We start from the raw sequence: 24,524 nt of genomic DNA, 5'->3' as shown, positions 1-24,524 counted from the left end.
ACTTCACCGAGAATTTGATATTTATAAATTACCCCAAGAACCATTTCATGCATTATAATCTCTTAAAAATGAATGGCCATTAAGAAACAACCAATATATCAGTCTGGGTCTAATAAAAAATGTTTGTTTTTTTGGTACTCAAAATGAAGAAAGAGATGCTTGGGGTGATATTGAATATTAAATATTTAATTCCCAGAGCAGTTTACTGTTGAAGTGTTTGTTAACCACATTGTAAGGTTTATTGCAAAGAATGTGTGCGTGTCAGCTGATATATTGATTGACAACATTTACTTCCTGATATCGATACCAGCATTGTACCAAAAAAAACACTGAGTATCAGTTGGGGTATCATCATTAGTAGGCTGCTTCTGAATACATTGTCATTTACTATTTTCTTTAAATACATGTTCAAACAAAAGACCGCTCACAAAATTAACATATATATAACCTTTATTTAATCAAGTAATCTCACATGTTTATAATGTGAATTCATCAGTCTTCAGTGTAAGTTTCTAAAAGACCAATTCATCTTTTGCTATCACTGCTATTGATGTCAGTATTGATACTAACAACAGGCCTTGAATTGGTGGCATCAAAACTTAAGGAACGGCCTACCCCAAATGAAGACCCTCATTTACATAATACATTATTTAGCTCTTTGTCCTTTATCATTATTTTAACAATCACAACTATATGACCAACCAAAACACAGATCCGGAACTGAACCCAAACATGACTGTTACCCCAATCCTAAAACAAAAACAGGATAAAATGTCATCAGTCCAAAAATCTTTAACATTCCCTAATTACTTATCCTTACCATAACCATCACAACTAAGTGCCTAACCCACCCACTAAAACAAACCTGAACCTAATACTAACCTTAACTCTAAAAACAAGTCTTGACCATCAAACAGCCTTGTGAAGATGTAAGAACCAGCCAAAATGCCCACACTTTCCAAAAATGTTCTCACTCTGTAGGTTAAAAACTTATCACGGTCCTCATTATCTAGCAAGTACAAGTCACACACAGATACGCACTCACCGTGTTAAGTTTAGAGTGTAAACATGTCTTGTGGGAGGTTACAAAAGATAAGAGCTGAAAAGCACCAAGACATATTTTCAAGATGTTGGCTATAGTACATACAGTACGGTTACCAACTGGTTGAACAATTAATTTAGTTTGGTAAACAGGGTTGTAGCCACAACTGAGGACCTTTCGGTCATGTTCTCAGTAATGTTTCAGAGAGTTTACACACAAGGTATACACGTTGAGCTCTAAAGATAGACTGTGTTTGTGTTAGTGAGGGGTTTTAGGCCAACAACACACGATAAATAAATTAATATAAATGGATTTCATATTTCTCTGACAGACATTGATATAGTATCAATACATTTTTAATTGATTATATGAAAAGTAAATAAATCAAATGGGACTTGGCTCAGTAAAATCTTGGCTACAGCTGTCCTGGTAAATCTGTTTTAAAAGAAAGCCACATCATGATACTGATGATAAACAACAGTAACATGATCTGCCTGAACAGTCACTGAACTTTCAATATCAACCCCTCATGTGACCTTTTTTCTTCTATCAGGTTTTACTTAGGTCTGCTGTTTTTAACGGCAACAGCCACTAGATATAATCTATAGCTCATGTTTTTGTGAAATATGAAAACAAGTTCCTTCTTCTCACTCACAGTGTGTCTTCTTCTCACCTGGTGCTGTATAGTTTGCCCTGCAGGTCTAACAAGTCCTGACTTATTCCCCCACCTTGTCAGTATAACGTCACACACATCCCCAGGCGCTGTAGGCCACGTTTTGCTGAAAACAAACACTTGTGGGGCAGGGCCGCGTGGTGTTTGTGTGTGTGTGTGTGTGTGTGTGTGTGTGTGTGTGTGTGTGTATGTGAGGGAACATGCTGTCATATATCAGTAAGTGGTTTCGTGGAAACTTAGAAGGCTAGTACAGTCTGGAAGCCATTGGAGAGCTCTGTCTGTTTGCTCCAGCTCAAACCAGAGTCAAGTGGAAACTGGAAGAAGGTTTAGTCAAGTGAAAGTAAAAGTAGGAGTGACTTCTGATCTTCCCCTAGATTTCTTAGGGGGAATATATATATATATACACCATCGAACACACACAAACAGATATTTGCTTACACAGACGACATTGGTGTCATCATTATCTGGCCTCATGTTGTCGTAATAAAACATATGTACAAATGAACAGAAGATATCTTGTTGATGTTTCTTTTTTTTAACGACCTGAAACATGGAGGTGTTTTTTCAAAGAAGGAATTAATTTATCCAAAATGGAGAGCTGACTGAAACTTACCTATCAATAAGTGTAAGATTGTGCCTTTCAATAAATCATCACATATATTTTTTGTGTCTATTTGTCTAATTTGAATAATGTCTCACTAAAAGTTAATGATGCTCCCTTTACATGTACGTCTGAAAATAGATGTCCTTTTCATGCGACACAACAGTCACTGCCCACATACTTCCACGTGTCCTTCATGTTGACAAGGATGTTACAGCCATGTTACAATACAGCCACTAGCGCATGTTGCTCATTGCACATTAGTAAAAAATTTAAGTGGGACAAAAGTCTCACAGTTATAGAAAAATTTGATCTTGCTTCTCACAAACGGTTCAGAGAGTTGAGCCGCACCTGGCAAACGGTCATTGATCAAAAGCAATGGTTGACTATCAGCTTTAGTCATATTGTTAAAGGTACTATATGTAAGCATTGGAATATTTGTATTGCCACTGTGTCAGCTGATTGTTGTCTGATTTCTGTGTAGACACAGGGCATTGTTTTTTTTCTGGAAACAGCACACACTGTGCAACTCTAGCTATAATTAGCTTAGAATTAGAGTCTGCTAACATCAACAAAATGACGGGCACCCACCACAACACAACATCCGAAGTCAAAGCTAACATTACTTCAAAGCATGTGAAATACAGGGCGCTATGCTTACTTTATATACAAGGAGTAGACCTCCACCCTGCAGAGATTAACTGATTATAGATCCAGAAAAAAATAACCTTTAAAAGTAAAGATCCAATCAAATACTCAGAGCAAAATAAGGAATAATGGGCTTCATCTTTTGCATGCCTGCACGTGTTCCACCCAAACCGTCATTAGGAAGCATAGGGGGGATGTTTGTTTTCCTCCTGAGCCAAAGACAATTTTTGCCTCGGGGCTGTTAACGCCATTCACATTTCCAGCAGCTGGGGAACCACAGATGAGACTTTTCTTTGTCTTAAGAAGCTCCAGGTTGTATTAACTGATACACTGTAACCTAAACTGTACATTTACTGCTTTAAAATAACTTCGGGGCCTAACTCTATCCACTCCACTATTTGTTTCTTAGTGGTGATTTAGCTCGCTTGATGCTAGCTGTTTCTTAGCTACGCGGAATGGATTTAAAGTTGGTTGTTTTTTAATGTCAGCTGATGAAAGCAAGCTAGTGAGTAACATGGAAGCAAGGGTTTGAATAAAATACAGGAACATTACAGATAGTCATGTTTTTCTATATATGATTTTCATCCCCCCCCAACATTAGCAGCGTAATTACGTATCCCACCAGACTTCTTTTAAGACCCACCCTACTTTGCGTGGGATTGGTTGGCTTCATTGGTTGTGTTCTTCTATGCTTGACTCAAACTGGCGACTCACACAGCTCCTGTTTTTCTCCAGACACAGTCGTTTATGAGCTGTAGGTTCACTGTTCAACACAACAACCTCTTTGGTCTCTCTCTTCTGCTTCTGTTGCTCTTCTGGGGGTCTCTCTTTCAGTAGGTAGAGAGAAAGTGGTCAATGTGTTTACTGGGGAAACTACACCTCACAGTCCGCTGTATCACTCCTGCTGCTGGCTGATTGTTTCATAAACCAACCAGAAGAAAAAATAGTGCGAGCGCCACAGCAACCGGATGCGGACTGCTGTCTTCACTTCAGTGGCCATTAATAAGAAGGGTTTCGCATGGTGTCTCTATAATCTCTGAAAACCAAAAGCGAGTTGGGGATTATCTGAGTCACTGCAACTGTGGAGTGACCAGTAATTATCCGAGCAAGTTGAAAGCCTTACAGTAGCTCTTTGTTATCATTTGGAGCGAATTAAAGAAAAACAAGCTCAGTCATCATCATCAGAAGGGCTTGAGCAGCACATTCCCACTTGTTTTAAGCAATTTATTCAATATCACACGATGTTAATGATGTCTCTATTTCTTGTCTTTTCATGAAGAGTTGCTTTGATGACGGATCATTTGCGTACAATTTAAAAAAAAAAATGCGTTAAGGTAGGGTCCTCAGAAAACAGAAATAATGTAATCAAGTGATGAAGGACAGAAATACTGACAACCACTGAATGGCAGTCACGGTTTTGTCGCTTGTGAAAACTCATCATGTGGCATTTCTATTCAAGTCTTCCTCCACGTTTCAGACACAGTTGTCCGGTCCCCTTATTGTACAGGCATTTTTTTTTACATGACTAAAGAAAACACAGGGAGGTAGGGGGAGGGCAAGGGGAAAACTGGTCTGTGTTTTACACTGAGGTCTTTGTGTGGGAGTGTGTGTTAATGTGCCCTGTACGGAGAAACAGAGAAGAAGGACCGTGTGTACGTGAAATGTATGTCTGTTTAGTATGTGAAGGTTCATGAGCTCCAGCAAGGGGAGGGGGGCAGCTGAGGAGAGAGTGGGAGGTGTCGAGTATCATTACCCATCCCCCTCGCTGTCATAGCTTCTTCTCGTGTGCGTGTTTGTAGGTTTTGGTACTACTGAGTGGAGTGTGTGTGCGTACATGTGTGTGTGTGTGTGTGTGTGTGGGTGGATAGGACTAATAATTAAAAAAAAAAAAAAAAAAAATCCCGAACCATGACGTGCACACGTGAGCATCTGAAAATTACAGCATTACCATGACAACAGATGTATACAATTTTGTTGTGTCAGTCTGTGTACGTCTGTGTGTGTGTGTGTGTGTGTGGATAGGTGGGTGTGTGGATGAGTGGGTGTGAGGATTACTTCTGTGAATCTGGATCAGCCTGTCTATAGTTACTAGGCAGATATTGGCCCACACCCGACACACACACACACACACACACAGAGGCACAGCTTGCCTGTGTCTGGCGTCGGCGTGGTGAGACACTGTTGATAAAGGGGCTCGTGGTGGAAATGGCAGCTTATCCATTTACATAAGCTGTGTGTGGGGCTTGATAAGCTCTGCACTGAGGTCGACTGAGACTATTGCTTCAAAACTTGATCCCCCACCCTGCTCTCTCCACATTCAACTTCATGTGCAGCCTCTGATGAAAGGGACCTGGGTGTGTGTGCATGTGTGTGAGTGTCTGTGTATGTGTGTGTTAATGTAAGTAGAGAGAAACGTTTCAGAAACAGAGGGTGCCTGTCTGAGTAGATCTGGGACAACTTTGTTGTAAATGCTTGGTGTTTTCAGCTCCATTGACACAGTTTTTTAATTGTTGAGGAAACATGTGATGGAATGTAACTAAGTACATTAACTCAAGTTATGACCAGATACTGAAGTCTTTCGAGGTATTTCTGCTACTTTATACTTCCTTATACTCCTCTACATTTTGGAAGCAAATATTCAGAGGTTTGGACTGTGACTTGGAATTGAGGCGACTTAAGTCACTGTTTTGATGACCTGCGACTCGACTCGACAGAAAATAAATGACGCGAGTCTCAAAATCAAGACTTGAAGTTTTCAGTTTAGTTCTTTGAGGTCCGGCTGTTAATATTTAACTGTTTAAAAGTGAAGCTGAGGGAATATTTTTTGTTGGAGGAGAAATTAAGTAAGCTTTAAGCAGCTTTTCTTTTATTTATTTCACTGAATCTAAATGATATTTATTGCTACACTTGTTGAACACGTTGAATAAATTGGTCAATAATATAGTTATATTATTAAGTATTAATAGCTTAACTTTTCTCTTTATAAAGAGCAGATACTACAGGTAACACTGAAATTTCTTTGGTGGGAAAAAGTGGCTTGAGTTGCCTTAACTAAGGACCAAACTTCATTTGCGCAAGACAAAATGACTTGGGACTTGAACTCACATGTCGGTAGTGTTGTATCAAATACCCAAAAGCCATACTTAGTCAAAAATATCGTGTTAAAACATTACTTTGTTCAAAGTGAAAGTCCCCCATACGAATAGTACTCGAATACTAGTCTTAAAGTCTTAAAGTATCTGATATTAAAGGTACTTAAGTATCAAAATACAAGTAAAAGTAAACTAAACATATATTTACGTGTATGCACATACTATAGATTATAGGTCAATCAATTATTGGTGTGGCCAATTATCATATTCAATATTCAGCATATAACCTAAAAAGTAACTAGTAACTGAAGTTATCACAATAATGTAGTGAGTAAAAAGGTACTATATGGGTGATGAAGGGGACCACGGTGTGTGTGCATGTGTGTGAGTGTCTGTGTATGTGTGCGTTAATGTAAGTAAAGAGAAACGTTTCAGAAACAGTGGGTGCCTGTCTGAGTAGATCTGGGACTAATTTATTTGATCAGAACATCAGATTAAAAAAAACTGTTTTTGATAATCAAAAGAATGCTGAATATCAGAACTATAACACCAGCACCAACAGTATTCCACAGGGAGATGTGACAACTGATCACGTCTCTCTGTGGTATACTGTTGGTGCCACTGTCTCAAAAACAGCGTGAGCAACATGGCTAATGCTATCGACCCGCCTACTGTCCAAAGCAAGAAACAACCTTAAGAATCCCCATCTGACCAAGAAATCATGATCTCAGTGCTATGAAAGGGCAGAGTAAAACGCCCTGCTTTTATTAATAAACAGGCAGGTTTCGGATCTTGTAGAAGGAAGGGGAAGGGGAAACACACTCTTGTTCTCTCGTGAACTCGGTTTCTGTCTCTCTCCCTATACACTTTCTTTGCCCCATCCATCAGCGGGATTCTTTTTCTTCTTTTTTTTCTCAGTTATTCCAGTTTTTCCACCATTACCTGGTGATAGGGACCAGGGAAAACAATGCCTTTTCCTGTTTTGGACGTGTAACGGCAGATGCTTCCTTTGTGCTGTGCATTTTTGCAGGAACAATCGAATGAGGTGATTAGCTGAACAGAAAAAGTTCAAAACAAAGTTATAAGAAACTGATCTATATGTGGATGGTGTCATTTTTCTACAGATCATAACACTAATGCAATCAGTATTTACTTCCAAATGATGTGGTAATATGTCTATTGTCAGTTTAAGTACATCTAATGTAAGACTTTTACTCAAGTTCTATTTGTATGGATGACTTTTACTTTCAACAAAGTAATTATTTAACACAATATCTTTATTTTTACTCACGTATGACTTTTGGATCACGTATGTGAAAACTTGTAAAGAAGAAAGGTATTGTGAAAGAGATTTTGAGCAACAGAAAGTAAGAACAACAAGCAGATCAAATGAATGTGATCTGCTGATTCAGCACCCACTGACCATTCAGTCTCTCTCTTGTGCTGCTGCACAACTCCTCTGCATCTCTCATGAATGTGTTTCTTGTTATTTCTGACCAGGGAGGAGTCCCCCCAGACTTTCCCAGCACACACTCTGTCACACACTGTCTTAACGCTCTGCTTCTTCCTTTCTCCTCCCTTCTCTGCACACACAAACCTCACCGTACATGGGTATCTGCATGACTCTTGGTATGACATAGTGTATAACTGTGTGTGTGTGCAAGTGTGGTTCATGTGGAAAGTTGCAAAAAGGTGGTGCATGTCTAACAGTGTATTTATGTTGCTATTTGTTGCCATTAACATGCAGCTCTGTCTGTCCTTTGCAGCTGATGTATGAGACTCTGTGTTTGACCGCATGCCTGTGTGTGCTGAACAAATGTGAACCCCTGCATGTGAGTGCGCATGTGTGTGTATGTGTGTGTGTGTGTGCGGAAGAGAGAGAGAGTGTGTGTGTACATGTGTGTGCAGCAGATGTCCTGTGTTCTGTTCTGTTCCCCAGACTGGCTGGTCTTTGTTGCTGCTCCCTCGTGCAGACTGGCCTGGCCACGTGCTTCTATGTCTGCAAGGACGAGCCACGCCTCCACCACTTTAATCTGTCAATCGCAGCAGCCAAGTCCCGCCTCTAACAGCACCCTCATTCTGACAGGGTCCGCCTCCATGCTTGATGACGCTGTTTTACTCACGCATACTTACCATGCTCCCTTCTCTCTCTCTCTCTCTCTCTCTCACTCCTACTCTATCTGCAGTAGTGCCATGAACACGCTCTGCAAAGTTGAGCAATACACTTCCTCCTCTTCCACCCATTTCTCTCTCATTTTATGTCTTGCTCTAGGGAAATTTGGGGCTGAAATGTCCTTCCTGAAAATGATTTCTTCCTCTTCTTCCAACAGTCTGAATCACCCAGAAACAGGAAGAAGGATTGTGAAGGGGAAAACAAGGGAGGGGGAGATCCAGCTGAGCAGGGGCTGAGTTTTAGAAGTAAAGATTTCTGGGTTTATGAAAGAATAATTTTCCTTCTATGGATGTTGTAAAGACTTACCATTAAACCAGGATGAACTTCCAACAGTTGCCTGTTTTTCTTTAGTCTCTCTTCATCGTGAAAACAAGTCTAACCTCTGCTCAGAAGCACTCAATCATCCCTTGACAGTCCTCCAGGTAAACAACCAATATCACATTGAAACTGCACATGATACTGTGCGCCCGAGACCTCTTTAATGACAAGTCTCTTTGAACTCATTTGGAATCACTTTGCCGAAAATGTGTTTATAGTCTGAGTCACACCTGACTAACCTGCACCCCCCTCCTCTTAGCTCCCTCCTCTCTCTGACAAAAACAGCCAAGTTTGCCCTCGGGGCCACAACTCCCTGCTGCTTTACATTTAGTGTCAACATTTGTGGAGCTGAGGAGGCTTTATTGCTATACAAAGTTCACAGGCTGAGTGTTGTCGGCAGGGAAAAGACAGTCATACCGACAGTGTTTGTGTGGCTGTTTTTGACTCTTCCAGTGCACTAAAGGAAATAACAAGAGGACTTTTAGACTGGACACTTTGATTTGACGAAATCTCCTCAACTTCGTAGACTGTTGCTCACGATAACCCTTCTGATAAAGGATATATTTTCTATGAACTCCTCACATTTACATTTAGCATTTAACAGGGAACAGCACAATGCCTCTGACCTCACTGCACAGGCTCCCTCTGTGTTGTTTGTCCTGCCTCTCTAACCTGCAGGGAGCTCGGTGACAGACTGATCATCTGTTACAGAGCTGCTGTTTGACTCATGCTGCACATGCTGGTTGCCTTTGCAGCCTTTTACAACGCCAACTCTGAGATGAATCACTGTCTCATGCCTACACACTGATAACGAAAAACGCTTTTAGTTGTACTAAACAAAAAAAACAGCACACACACGGTGTATATGTACAGCAACGCACTCATTTCATTTCATTTCTGCTGATCAACAGGTACACAGAGGGACACATGTCAGTACAGTCCAGAACAGAACAAAACACATTCTGGTACACATTAACTTCTGTTCTATTATCTCTTCTTTGCGCTCTGAAAAGAAAGTTTGTCATTGTGATTCCTATAAAGTCTGTAATTCCCATTCATATTTTGAATTTTGAGTTTCATGGTCCACGAAATATTTCTGGAAAAGAAAATGAAATGGCTCCATTCAGCTCATCTGGCTTAATCCAAGTCTCAGGAGGCCCTGATATCCCAAATCGATTTGAAAATAATGTTTTTTACACCTTTAATGTCAAGCTCCCCAGACGAGGTGTGTGCTCACGCTTTCAGCTTTGCAGCTTTGCAGCTTTGCAGCCACAGTGAAGATTCCAGCTTAAAAAAGCATGTAAATAATACCTTTTCAAACCAATTTTTGGGCTTTTGGGCAACTCAGGGCTTCGAGAGACTTGGGTTATGTATGATGAGCTATATGGAGCCAATTTTAAAAGAAGTCCCCATTCTACAGTTGTTTACGAGAATGCTACAACGCTGTTTCGCTTCCAGCGCCAGAAAGGTTTTGTGGACTACGAAGCTTCCCCTGTGTTTCCATCGGCATGAGGGTGAGAAGATAATGACCGAATGCAATTTCACTTTTGGGTGAACTTGTCCTTTAAAAGGGGATCACATGTTATCAATTAGTACCAGTACTTACCTGCAGTTTGACAGAAAGATGTATATTACATATTGCATGTGCCCATAAGACCACATCAGTTCAAACAAAACATTCAACATTTTTTGACTTTCACCCCAAGTGGTCTCTCGCCAGGCAGATAGTTTTGGATTGATTTGTTGAGGGACTCTTTGTTTTGGAGAAGTCCTTCCAATGAATTGTTTATGGTTTCTATTTTCCCCCCCCCATATATCTGCATGTCTAGATCGTACAAGTGAGTTTGCATTATTCTTTTTATCTGCATGGATCAACCTTCTGGTTATACCCAGTTTTATCAATCTTGAAACATTTCTCTACACAGTCTGGTTGCCTGTGATTTATCATCTTAGCAGTACTGCAGTGATATATCCACCTCACAGTTTGTTTTGATGCCACTCTCTGCCTGAGTGGCCTTGACGACCTCCCTCACCTCTCTGTTCAACGATTCCCTCCCAGCTGCAGCTAAGTTTAGCAAGAGGAAACTGATCTCTTTCCCTGCCCTCGTTGCCCACATATCATGCACGAGTTGATGACCAGGAACACAAACTTACATGTCTGTGACGCTTTGGGCTTTTCTCCACACGTGCATGTGCAAACATACAGGGACGCGCATGGAGACAAAAAAGTCGGTTAAAGCTTAAAATAATCTTTACCAAAGCAGAAGTGGTTCTTCCTTCACATCCCAGTACAGAGCAAGACCGCCCTCTACAGGTTCACTGGCGAGAGGCTCAGCTCTGCAATCTCTTCCAGATTTGTTACACAGTCACGAGGTTTGTTTTGCGCACACAGGCTTCTCAAATGTTAACATTCTGGCCTCAGCAATGGCTGGTGTTTGTCTCAAATGAATGAATTTATCCATCATCCTCGTGAGACATACACTGCACGACTTGCCCCAACCTTTGGGGTTAATCTTAGAAAAAAATATTCCTTAACTCTAGAATGTGATAATTCACTTTGTTGGCAGCAGCTTTTCATCCCTAAACCCCAATTTAATACTGATGCCTCTATAGGACCCGCATAAACAAGGCCATCAGCGAGCATGTAGCTACTATCGAGGTAGGATTCCTACTTATTACTGTATGTCTTATCACACATAAGTCATAAAATTCAAAAAACTTTTTATGTCAAGTTTATTACTTTAGTTTATAACATTATTATTCATTAATAAATAAATTAATACATTCAAAATGCATTATTAATGTATTAATGGCCAAAAAGGGATACATTACCTCTTTTTCATTCATCCTACAAACAGTTGTGCTTAAGAAATATGTTGCGTTCATATTGTTGTTCAAGCTCTTTACAACACAATGTGGTGATGCTCATTACACTGTTGTCTGCCAAAATCAACAAAAACGGGGCCTGCAGGAATAGAATCAGCATTAGGCTCCCATTTCATTACTTTGTTACCAGTGCTTCACATCTGTCTGTATCAAAGCTGGGGTTGGTAAAAGTGTAGAAACTAGCAGGAGCAAGCTAAATCTTTGTCAACATCCAACGGAAAAATTCCATCTCCTCCCTCCAGTATACCAACAACGGGCCAGCAGGGAGATGTGTTGGCAGCTGGTCTGCGCTTCAGAAACAAACAACTCTGTCAAAATGACACAATCATAAAAACACAAGCAAAATAGTTGTCACACATGTACTGTCACAGCAGTTACTGCTGCTTTGTGCTAACTGGGTTAGCTTGGCTCAGGGGCTGTGTGCTTTGTGCTAACATTAGCTGCCGAAGGAGTGTGTTGTTGCTGCTGCTTACTCATTCTCTGGCTCAAAGGCTGTGTACTTTGAATGCTGCGCATCATTGTCATCGCTCACCATATCCAGCGACCTCATGTCCCAATCACATGAAAGCAAACACTGAATATTCCATCTGTCCACTAATATAACACAAGATGGCATTCAACACCACGCGGTAAATGTGATTTCTGAGTGTCACTTCTCAGTGACCCCAGCCAGCTGAGTCATCTGCTATGATGCAGTGAAAACAATCCTTCACAGAGTCCTGACCCTCACATGGGCCTGCTGCTCTCATAATAACCCTCATGTTATTCTCATTTCACACACATATCCAAAACTACACACACTCATAAAACGTTCACAAACACACACACACACACACACACACACACACACACACACACACACACACACACACCCACACACACAGCTGCATAAAGGCAGTCATAACTGTTTTGAATAATTGATCGCTAGTGAAATTGCGTGGCTCTAGGGTTTCCACGCTGTCATTGTCCCTGTTTCGGGTCGACGGGTGGCGAGGAAAAAGTAAACTTCTCATGCGAGTTACCCATCATATACACATGCACATGCAAACACACACACACACACACACACACACACACACACACATGCAAACACGCACTCTTCATTCCAATGGCAGTGTGTGGGCTTGGATAAGCTGCATCTTTCCCTGTAAAGATGAAGAAGGAGAGAGCCCACTGAAACCCTGCTGCTTCATTTCCAGCTGAGTCCTCTGGATGCTGGGGCGACCGCTATAAGGAGGTGCTGGACCATGAGAGGAAGATGCCTCGAGACAGTTTGATCACCTCTGAGAGTGACAGTAAGACCATGTTTTAGAGCTGTGCAATATCGATATAATGTTGTTTATGTTAGATGAGACTGTGTGCCTTGATATAGCCGTTGTCCTTCCTGGTTTTAAAGGCTGCATTACAGTAAAGTGGCTGCATTACACTAAAGTGGTGCAGTTTTCTGAACCTACCAGAATGTTCTACATGTTCTTATGCCTGCCTTTACCGAGTTAGTCTTCATATCCACATTACCAGTGATTATTTATCAAAAATCTCATGCATTAAACTTTTCTGAAAGTAACAATCATCATCCCCACAATATTGTCACAATATCAAGGTAAAAAAAAAATCCTGATTTTTGATTTTCTTGTCCAGTCCTTTGGCATTTGTGAAGCGCTTTTCAGAGGATTTTCAAAATCTTCAATATACATTGTCCATCGTGATATGGCCTCAAAAATATTGCAATACTGTTTCCAAGGCAGCCCAGTCACCAATATATAATGTTAGCAGTTATCGTCTCTGCAAACCACAGACCTGTCACAGGCTGACATTTGTACCAAACATGGTGGATTACATTATATGCTTACTTGCCACCTTTCACAACAGGAGGTGGAGGTGAAGGTGGTGGTGGTATTATAGCCAACAAGGCTGCCAAACAGCTGACTGCGGTTTGAGTCACACCACTGAATATTTATAAGGAGACCTGGGGATACTGCTACCTGTTTTTGTGGCAAACTAAACCGGCTATTTTTCACAAGCAGTCAGACCATCTCCATCTGTGATCGTGCTGACCCAAGCAGTTATTTAAAGCCAAACCATGATCTTTTCCTAAGAGGAAAAGAGAAAGTCCAGTCTTAACTTATCTGTGGTTTGGCAGAAAGTGCTTAGGTAACATTTATTTTGCCGATTGGGTGAACGTTTCAAAATATATATATATATTTCTTGTTTTCACATTTTATGACGCAAGAGTTTTGCTAAAAGATGACATGAATTCTTTGTGCCTGCGGGGATAAAAGCTTGATAGATTTACCTTTTTAACTAGTGCGGAGAAACTATTACTTACTATATTTATTCATACAAAGCAAGACACTTTGGTTTTTGTAGTCTACTTATGATGCAGCTGTGATACATGATTTGAACCTATTTTGTGGACAAAAACACCCAAAGTTAGTGTCAGAGTATTAAAGGTGCACTATGTAGTTTGGGGGAGGATATTTTAATCAGAAAATTAGAATCTTTATTCAGCATTCAACTGACTAAAATGACTAAATAAACATTTCATGCTATTTTACTTTGATTATATTTGCAGGATTGTTCTAAGTAGCCAGTAGTAGTAGTAGTGGGTTTGTATCACTGTTACTGTAAATGTTATCTTTCTGAAATTAAATGTATTTTATAATACATAATAATAATCAATAGAAGACTGACCAACGACCACCTCAGACACAATCATCAGCTACTTTCATGCATCCTACTCTCTCAGCTGCATATTTGGGCGCTGGCCTCTGGCCCTCGGCTGTCTCCCCGTCCTTGTGGGCCTAGCCACCCCGTCTCCCTTCATTAGGCCATTGTTGTCTCTTTTGTGCCCCTCTGCTGCACACAGCCGTAATGACCCGTGTGCCGGCCACTCCGGTTACACACATCAAAGGGCCGACTACATAAATATCAGCTCAATTTGTCAGTGGTCCTCTTTGTTTTCCTCCTTATCCCCCTTACTGCAGGACAATAGCGCAGGTACACAATAAGGTAGGTTAAGCTCTACCAGGGAAAGAGGTCAGTGTCGTATTGAAGAAAAGACAAAGAAAAACGGAGGCGATTTATATAAAGCTGAGGTCATCAGAGGAGGAAGAGGTTGGTTATGTTCTAGATCAATTATATGGGAACATGATGAACACGAGACCACAGGAAAACATAATTAACGTAAATTCCATTCTGTTTTCTTTCCGCTTTTTCCGCCAGGGTCGTTACCGTTTTATCGCCCCTTTTTTCAAGGGGGTTGCGGGGGCCAAATCCAGTTACTTGATGGGCGAAGGCCAGGGTACACCCTGGATGAGTTGCCAGCTCATTGCAGGACCCTTACTGATGGCAGAGGCTGCCCCACAGGGTGCCAACTGCACATCAGGAGCAATTTTGGGGTTCAGTATCTTGCTCAAGGATACTTCGACATGTAGCTCAGTTCCGCCCTGGGGAGCTGAGATTTGAACCAGCGACCTTCCAATCACTGGTCCACCAGCTCTACCCACTGAGCTACAGCCGCCCCTAATTAACGTAAATTCTAATCATTCTTTACTTTAAGATAAAATTATCCAAATAAGCCTTACATTTTAAGTCTGTAAAAAAACACTGTAAACATAATAATTGTAATAAACACACTTGCACATATTTTCACACACACACATACTCTAGTTGTGTCCCAGAAGAGTCACATGGACTTAATCTCTGTCATGTAAAATGAAGGGTAGACGATATCACATCAGTCACTCCCTGCCCTGTTACATCAGTCTGTGCAGCAACTGTGGAACAGCACTGATTCTGCTTGTTACAGTTTCAACATCGCCTTGCTATGACTCATGAGGCATTTGAAAATACGAGAAGTGATCAAATTTCAGTGTCAAGCTGAGAATGAAGTGTTGTTGACCCAAAGTGCAGATGTAATTCAGAAATTATAAGTTGTAACAAGTCGCTCCAGCATCATATTGGTGAAAATCCAAAGATACTCAACCAGAAAAATGTTGAGTTTTCTCCACTTTTATCGTTCTAACAGTAGAACTGTCTTACTTCTGCAGTTGACGTTGGACTGGAGCTTGCAGGTGAGTGGTTTCTTGTGTTATTATGTGAATCACTATAGGTCCCTTTGGTTCAGGTTATTTATTTCTAGTGGTGGCTCGTGATGGTTTTCCTAATTAAACTTGAGGCACAGATGTCTAAACGTAGTGCATATCATCCCATTTTATTTTTTCTTCTCATAGAAGCTGCCACCATGTACCCACTGTCTGTCACTACCGCTCCTCCTGTTCTGTTTGTTTGATTTTTAAATTTTTTTTAATTTCTAGATGCCTAGTGTGCGATGTGTGAGAATGGGGATGGGTTAATACCTAATTTTATTGTGGCTCATAATAAAAAGCCCTTCATATCACTGTAAGATTATTAGGTGATAATCAGTTTATGTTAAATTATTTTATGGCAAATTATTTGTGCATCATGTTAAAGGTTATTGCAACCCTGAACAAACACAACATTTTGTCGTGACTGCAGGTGACGAGGATGAATTTTCCAGTCACCCAGAGGAACATGAGAGGGAAAGACACAGAGGAAAAAGAAGGGAAGGTGACAGAGAAAAAAAGAAGAGAGGACATGGGAAGAGAAGAAAAGCATCAAGGTCAAGAGAAAGAGAGGAGGAAGTACAAGCCCGGCCTGACAAAAGAGAGAGGGAGAGGAGAAGGAGAGCAAAGAGCGATCGAGAAACAGGAGGAAGACAGAGAGATGAGGAGGGGAAGGCCAAAATAAAAAGTGGTAAGGTGGCAAAAACAAAGAAGAACATCACAAATGAAAAAACAAAAAAACAGGAGGAGGAGGAAGAGTCTGAAGACAGAAATGCCAAGGGAAAAAAGAAACATGGAAGTGCCAAAAAGGAAGAGAAACAAGAGGATGGAGGAAGACACAGAGAAAAGGAGAAAACAAAGGAAGTGAAGAAGAAAAAGCACAAGAAAGTAGTCGAAACAAGGTAAAGTACTATCTGAAAAAAATTCACAGATTGCCCTGTATGCCTTTTCAGACTCAAAAGAAAGCTACAAAGACATAAAACACTTTGCTCTTCAATCCCTTCAGTTCAGAGCAGGAGACGAGCGAGCAAGAAGACAATGGAGAGGAGGACAATGAAGAGAAAGAGGTGAGGCCAGAGTCTCTGACACCAGAGGAGCTGGAGAGGCTGAAGGAGGCGGTGGACGACAGGAAGAAACTGATCCAAGTTCTGAGGGGGAAACCCTGGCCAATGAAAAAGAAACTAGTGACATTACGGTAAATGAATGTGTTATACATGACATGCACTTCAGATCAGAGGATGATCTGATCACAGGATCAGATGTGATATGACACCTTCACTTTGAATCAAATCATCTTGTTGCTTGTAGGGAGTCTCAGCAGTTTGTGGAGAAATATGAGGGTGCTTTGGGGAAAGGAAAAGGCAGGAAGCTTTACGTGTACAAGGTCATGATGACCAAGGTAAGAAATGACCAGAAATGCAAGAAGTACTTAGGAGGAATAATGCATATTATATTAATCAAATATAATTATTATTGTATTCATCACTTACATGATGAAGCTGATAGAGGTGGTTTAACTACTTGTATCTGCTGGGCATTCGCAATTTTCTCCACAGGGATTGATAAAGTTTTCTGATGGTAATTTATTTGGTGATTATATTTTTACCATTAAATTAAATCTGTAAAGTAACTTACTCAAGTAGCTTTAACTAACCTAAATAAAAGTAATTTTCCTCAACAGTGTAGTGGATAAGATTTAATGTAGCAGAACATTAAAATACTCAAGTAAAGCACAGATACCTCAAAGCTGTACTCATTTGTGTTCAACCATTTTTCTATTCTAGAAATGGATGAAGTTTCAGCGAGACTTTGAAAACTTCAGAACAGCCTGCATTCCATGGGAGATGAAAATCAAGGAAATTGAAAGTAAAGTTTGGTTTATTTTTCTAGTAATTTCCGTTATTGACTTCTATATAGACTTCTATTTAGACTTCAAAGGGTTTGCTAAAAGTTGTAGCTCTAGTTATCCTCGTATTCATTCCTTCAGGTCATTTTGGCTCCTCGGTTGCCTCATACTTTATCTTCCTGAGGTGGATGTACGGCATCAACATGATCTTGTTCGGTCTGACCTTTGGCCTTGTTATGGTGCCAGAGGTACTGTACATGAACGTTTTTTCATCAGAATCAAATTATATTCTGTTTCCTTGTGTTGTGTCTGTATCAGTTTTGCATTCATGTATATATATATATATATAATGTGTGACATATACATATATATTGCATGTTTTCTCTACTGTTATCAGGCATTAATGGGGCGACCTTATGGCAGCATCCCAAGAAAGACCGTCCCCAGGGCTGAGGAGGCCAGTGCCATGGACTTCGCTGTCTTATGGGACTTTGGAGTCAGTTAATAATACAACGGCTACATCACACACAAAAGCTCTCGAAATAGCATTGTGTTGTTTTGTTCTGGAAAATAATGATGCATTCTTTAAATTTTCCCCCACCAGGGCTACGCTCAGTATTCAGTCCTATTCTATGGTTACTACAACAACCAGCGTGCCATTGGCTGGCTCAAGTTCCGTATGCCTCTGTCATACTTCCTGGTTGGTGTAGGAACAGTGGCCTATAGCTATATGGTGGTCATAAGAACGTGAGTTTATAATGACTACACAGAGTTGATGAATCTCCTATAGGTTCAATATGATACTAAATCTGTGCTTCTGATTAAAGGATGGCCCGTAATGCAAATGAATCTGGGGTTGGAGATGATAACAGCTTTAACTTCAGCTGGAAGGTGTTCACCAGCTGGGACTACCTGATAGGAAACCCTGAAACTGCAGACAATAAGTTTGCTTCCATCACCACCAGTTTCAAGGTTAAGTGCTGCTGTTTATGAATCAGTAAAGTAGTTGTTGCAATTTATATCACATTAATCAAAATCCTGTATGTGATACCGCTGCAGGAGGCAATACTAGAGGAGCAAGAGAGCTGCAAGGATGACAACATCCATCTGACTCGTTTTCTGCGCGTGCTGGCCAACTTCCTGGTGCTGTGCTGCTTAGCAGGAAGTGGATACCTCATCTACTTCGTAGTGCGTCGCTCTCAGAAGTTCGCTCTCGATGGACTGGAGAACCACACCTGGTGGGAGAGGAATGAGGTAGAAATGAGAAACGAGACAATCAAAGTGACAGAAATAGAAGAGGAATAGGAGAATAGAATGGATATGAATCATTTGAGTGGGCAGGATGTGCTGAGCAAGTTCATTAAATGGTGTGGTATCATTAATTATCATACATCAGTGATGGGATGTAACTAAGTACAATTACTCAAGTACTGTGCTGAAGTACAATTTTGATGTACTGATGATGTACTGATGTGCTTGAGTATTTCAATTTTCTGCTACATTATATTTCCACACACTATGTTCTGGTGGCAAATATTGTACTTTTTACTCCGCTACATCTATTTGATTACTTTACTTTACCTTTAGCTATCTGACGTGTCATATGACCTTCCTGTGGTCTGGGCCTTTGTGTTTCTCAGGTGAACATGGTGATGTCATTACTGGGGATGTTCTGCCCCATGTTGTTTGACGTCATCAGTGCCCTGGAGAACTACCACCCCCGTGTTGCCCTGCAGTGGCAGCTAGGTCGCATCTTCGCCCTCTTCCTGGGAAATCTGTACACCTTCATCATCGCACTCATGGATGAGATCAACCTCAAAGTGAGAACTGCAGCATGTAGATGTGTGACATATACTTCATATGTGTAGAGTACAGTTAACCTGAGGTGTGTATGTGTTGCAGAGGGAAGAAGAAAATATAGTGAAGTTTAATATAACTACGTGGGAAGCCAGTTTTTACAATGGAACAGTATCAGAAAACAGCACTGGTCTACCCTTCACTGTGCAGCCTGCTGATGTGCCCAGAGGGCCCTGCTGGGAGACCATGGTGGGGCAGGTCAGAGTGCATGTGTGTGTGTTTGTGTAAACAATTACATTTGCATGACGTAATTGTTTTCATATTGTAAATTCATGGGTATTCAAAGTGACGAATAATAAAGCCACAAAAAAGGAACTTTCATTTTTGTTGATTCTCGTGACCCCCTCGGACTAAAGATGATAATGGTTGAACATACTAAACTTGTCTTAGTGTTGTAGGCTGATGGGAGCCTCCTTGTGAACAAGACAAGAGAACATACAGTATAGAAACCTATATGTAAGGCTTATTTAGAGGCAGGCAGGTAAAAGAACAATGATGAGGTGTAATGCTGGTAACCAAAGTCTAAAATGCAAGCCGCAAAAGGCAGGCAAAGGACAATTTGCTTGCAATTTGATTTCTTGGAGTATCGTCAAATGCTTCATATCCTTGGAATCTGTCCAACCTAAGCTATGAGGTTATGTAAATCAAAAAACAATAATATTGATATAAATATTGAAATTATGTCAGATATTAACAGAACATTTTCATCACATTTTCTTACATAAAAACACAAAACATATTGATCCAAAAGATTTTTTTGTTTAGAAACATGAGCATAATAACTTGATATTCTACAACTTCTTGAACTGTGTACATATTTTAGTTTTGGAGATATGCTTATTTTTAAGAGAAGAGAACAGAAGCATTCATCTGTGATAGAAGTACAGTATTCCCCAGTGGCTTCTCTTGCTTATTGTAATGTTATATCTTCAAACGCTTCAATATGCTCAGTAGGGATGGTAACAACTACAGAATACACTCTAATTGCACCATTTTTTAAAATGTTTTTTTTTTTAAAACACATGGGATGGGAAGTCATGAATTATTCATTCAGTATTGGCAACGTTTGATCACCACGTGATGACGTTTGCTCAATACATCATTATGATTTCTGGGAATGTATTATGATCATATTCATTTACTTTGAGTGAGCTTTGATAAAAAATGAGAGAAAAACAATGTGCATGTGATCTAGGGTTTGCATTTTAAAAGAAATACAGTGTATTTTTTGTTGGTGAAGAGTATAATAATCTACAATTCTTTGATTTCTTCCTCCTCGGCAGGAGTTTGTCCGCCTGATCATATCTGATACCATGACAACCTACATCACGCTGCTGATAGGTGATTTCCTGAGAGCAGTGTTCGTTCGTTTTCTCAACCACTGCTGGTGCTGGGACCTGGAGGCCGGATTTGTGAGTCATCTGTGCTCACTCATTACACTGACTGTGCCACTAAAATGTCATTACACAATAAAAATGGGCACAATTTCTTTTAGCTGTGAATTTAAATGTTTGGCACAGCAGAGTTAGTCTTATCTCCTTCATATTGTTTGTGAAAGCCGTCGTACTCTGAGTTTGATGTCAGCGGGAATGTCCTGGGCCTGATCTTCAATCAAGGGATGATATGGTGAGATGTGAAAACATCAGATTTATGTAAAGTAGGATGCTCAATCTCCCTTATATTTTTTATGTTTTTATTTACAACGAGCATCAGAACAATAATAAAAATCAATGTTTGATAGCGAACACTTTCAGTCTGTCCTCCGATCAGTGTTCTGCCTGTTTCCCTACAGGATGGGTGCTTTCTACGCCCCCTGCTTGCCCGCCCTGAACGTCCTCCGCCTCCACGTGTCCATGTACCTGCAGTGCTGGGCCGTCATGTGCTGTAATGTCCCTCAGGAAAGGGTCTTCAAGGCCTCTGGCTCCAACAACTTCTACATGGCCATGTTGTTGGTCATCCTCTTCTTGTCCACTCTGCCTGCCATCTACACCATCGTCACCATCCCTCCTTCCTTTGACTGTGGACCTTTCAGGTAGTGATGTTTTTTCAAGGTATCTGGTATTCACAATTTGATTACTTTGACTTTCTGTCACAATCATTCTCTTCTCCTCAGTGGGAAAAAACGCATGTTTGATGTGATCCAGGAGACGCTAGAGTCGGACTTCCCTGCCTGGTTCAGTAAAGTGTTCAGCTATGCCTCCAACCCCGGGCTAGTGCTACCCTTCATACTGCTGATGATGTGAGTCAGCAAACACGTAGCAGCACAGTGCATAAATATGTTCTTTTTACACAGCTTATGATGTTTTGCATAACCATGTCGTCATCATTTCTTTTAGTGGTACGTTTTAAAGGGTAACTTAAGGGTATTTTTTAAACTGGATCCTATTTTAACATGTTCTTTTGTCTAAGTGTCTAATAGGGACAGCAACTGTGTTGTGTCACTGACAGGATCAGACAATGTCAGGTGCACAATGCCAAAAGTTAACAAAAAACTTGGCTGAACAAAATGATGTCTTTCTGGCAAGTGTGCACACAGCTGAACCCTCAGCAGTGCAGCCTCTTTGCATATATGAACAAAATAGAGGCAGGAAACTGAGACATGAGGTAACATGCACTATTATACAGTTTATTTTACAGCACTTTTATACCTGGAAATGTATTTAAATATAATTTAATAGCCTAATACAAATACCATAGTCTAAAAATACACCATACCCCCTCCCCTTGGGCACTGCTATTGTTGTGTGATGTCATAGAGTGACTCTCTCATGAGGTTGGGTAAAAGACTCATGTGCCCCGAGTTTACAAGTAGGAATTCTGACTTCGAGTGATGTTCCATTGTTCTTTTACTCGTAGTAGGTTGGACATTTTGGAGTTCCGACTTGTGTAGAAACACTATGGAGAGAAGCCAGATAGAGACAGACCTTTAAAGAATAAGATCCTATTCTGTTCAACTTGAATCAGACTCTATCTGAAGAAAAAGTAAGTTTATAATGGTTATCAAAACAGAATATAACTCAACAAAAATGTCCATGTTTGTCATTCTACTTTTTAGCAGTCACCAACTATGGTGAGATCGAAATAAAGTTGTAATTCATCGCTGCTGCCAGCTGCTGCGCTGTTTAAGAAACTGCTGTCATTAGGTCACTTAGACACAAAAACATGGACACAAATTGGTTAGTTAAAGGTGCTCTGTGGATAGGGATGCATGTAGACCGGACAGCAATCTCAGATGGCACCAAGCCTGACGCATAAGAGTTTGTTTTTAAGGTCTAACATGACCAGGGCGTGACAATAAAGCTATTTCAATCGTTTTCTTGTGACTTTTAACATTTCAGATTCTTTGATGGTAATAATCTGTTACTTTATCTTTCAGACTGGCCATTTATTACCTGCAGTCCACATCCAAGAGCTACAAAGAAGCTAATGTGGAACTGAAGAAAAAACTGCAAACGGTGACTCAAACGTTCATACTTGGAAATTGTTCATGAATGACACTCAAAGTTGAGTAATGAGGCTGTAAAAGTTCAGCAACTTTTGCTCAAGAATGATATAATGCACAGTATGTCACACCACCAACCTTTAACACTCTTAATATAGACAGAAAATTGTATTTGGGCCAAATAATGGTAAGTAATTCTCAAGAAATGCAATGTCTGTTACTTTGTCCTCTAAGTTTGCTTTTCTAATACTTCTGAGCAGCTTTCAAACAGTACAACAGTGTGCTGGCCACAGTAGTTGTATTAGTGTCATCACACCAGCAGAGAGCAGCAGAGTAACAACTTATATCTCTCCACGAAGCAGCAGGCCAGATAGTTAGTGCTCCCCACTATGTTGCATGTCAAGTGCAGCAGCTGAATTAAAGTGATATTAGAATTTATTAGTGCTTTAAGTGGACTGAATAAGATGTCTGCTTGTGTGTCCTTTTCAAGCAAAATGAGGAGAACAAGAAGAAGAACAAACGAGCAGCACTGAAAGCACAGATGGATCTCGAGGAGGCGAGGAAAGCTGCAGAGCAACAGCAGAACAATAAAGCCTCACTGCAAGACCAAGAAGGTGAGCCTTTTGAATTCTGCACAAGATGTTTCATCTTGGAATAAATTGAAAAATCTAAAAGAAAATTAAAAACAAATAAACAAAAGCCTGTTAAGCTTTCTTATTTTTTCCCTCAGCAGATGTAGAGGAAAACCATGGCAGCAGTCAGAGTCTGTCTCATGGTAAAAATGGACGTAACCCTCCACCTCATGTTAGAGACCAGGAACTTCCAGCCACCAGAGCCCCTGTCCCCAGGACCTATCACCATGGCAACCACGGGACTCCCGGGCACCTGCCCGGTTTCCCTCGGCAAAGTGAACACAGGATGTACCGGGTGCCGAGCCTGCAGAGACACTGAGGGAGTGAAAAACAGCACGATATCATATTGAAACGAAGCGCCTTATAGAGAAAGTCATGTCCAGATGATCAGAACACTAAACTGAGTATAGAAACTGAAAGCACTGACTTGTTGGAGGGTTTTTTTTTTTTTTTTAAAGAACTGTATTCATGATAACAAATAAGATGCAATAATTTCAATTTAGTAGCTGTTCCTTTGTTAATAAATAAACAGTTCGGTGTAAGTTCATACAACTACAAATCAATATATTTGTAAATCAAATCTGCAGTAAATTTGAATAATAATTGTCTTTCTGTGCAACATATCAGTGTCTTGTGTTTTGATGCTACTTTGGCTATAGCAGCATACTTTATGTTTTTATATTAGGCACTGGTGGTGCAGGAGCGATCGCTGGTGTCCCCATGCTTGAAAAAACCACAGTGAGAGTGCCCTCTTAGATTCCTCAGTGGTAGATAAAATGTAATGAAGTGCCCTCTAGGGTGCCCTTCGAGCGGACAAAACGTAATAAAGTGCCCTCTCTTCACAATAACTATATCACGACTTTCTGTGCGCTGGTCCCCCACCACATACAGCTGGTGCCATTTTTTAATTTTTTTTTGCCCCTGACCCACAAGCATTGTGATTCCGCCCATGCACAGAGGTTTACACTTTGCTCTGCTTGGCTTCATCTTTCATGTCACAGCAACTCATCACTCACATGTTGTTGAAATTGGAAGCTAAACATTGACATTTAATTTTTTTAATGAATTTTACACATTCTGTAATTGGATTGGTGAACCAAGTTAGCCTATATACAATTAGCTTTGGTTTCTTTTAACATTTATATCTCAATTTGAGTTTATCTTATATAACCCAGGGTAATACTCTTTGCACTATTTCTGTTTTTGTTGTCTTTGAAAATGTATAGGAT

The 24,524-nt window shown here is 40.4% G+C and overlaps 1 protein-coding gene across 3 annotated transcripts; it reads left to right on the top strand.

The window, feature by feature from the left end:
- Window positions 1–12,503: 12,503 nt before the first annotated feature.
- On the top strand, window positions 12,504–24,110 carry tmc1 (transmembrane channel-like 1). Of its 3 annotated transcripts, none has more exons than XM_030417420.1 (20): window positions 12,504–12,728; window positions 15,483–15,506; window positions 15,952–16,420; window positions 16,525–16,713; window positions 16,827–16,917; window positions 17,303–17,384; window positions 17,506–17,612; window positions 17,762–17,860; window positions 17,969–18,111; window positions 18,192–18,336; window positions 18,424–18,618; window positions 19,005–19,184; window positions 19,267–19,419; window positions 20,505–20,633; window positions 20,780–20,847; window positions 21,014–21,253; window positions 21,335–21,460; window positions 22,598–22,676; window positions 23,154–23,277; window positions 23,397–24,110. In XM_030417420.1, exons 1-20 carry the CDS (start codon window positions 12,692–12,694, stop codon window positions 23,612–23,614), a joined length of 2,898 nt encoding a protein of 965 aa, XP_030273280.1. In that variant the 5' UTR covers window positions 12,504–12,691; the 3' UTR covers window positions 23,615–24,110. The 3 variants fall into 3 exon arrangements, with proteins under 3 accessions (XP_030273280.1, XP_030273279.1, XP_030273281.1); XM_030417419.1 differs by having other exon boundaries at window positions 23,394–24,110; XM_030417421.1 differs by lacking the exon at window positions 15,483–15,506 and having other exon boundaries at window positions 23,394–24,110.
- Window positions 24,111–24,524: the final 414 nt, after the last annotated feature.

The sequence above is a fragment of the Sparus aurata genome, chromosome 5 (assembly GCF_900880675.1).
Source record: "Sparus aurata chromosome 5, fSpaAur1.1, whole genome shotgun sequence".
Classification (NCBI taxonomy): domain Eukaryota; kingdom Metazoa; phylum Chordata; class Actinopteri; order Spariformes; family Sparidae; genus Sparus; species Sparus aurata.
The sequence above is the reverse complement of the archived record's forward strand: the minus strand, read 5'-3'. Positions and strand labels throughout refer to the sequence as shown.

Coding starts and splice junctions, on each gene's coding strand:
- tmc1 (XM_030417419.1), top strand. CDS start 12,692: ATGCCTCGAGACAGTTTGATCACCTCTGAGAGTGACA. Junction 19,420..20,504: donor GGGAGACCATGGTGGGGCAG/GTCAGAGTGCAT, acceptor CCTCCTCGGCAG/GAGTTTGTCCGCCTGATCAT. Junction 20,634..20,779: donor GGGACCTGGAGGCCGGATTT/GTGAGTCATCTG, acceptor TGTTTGTGAAAG/CCGTCGTACTCTGAGTTTGA.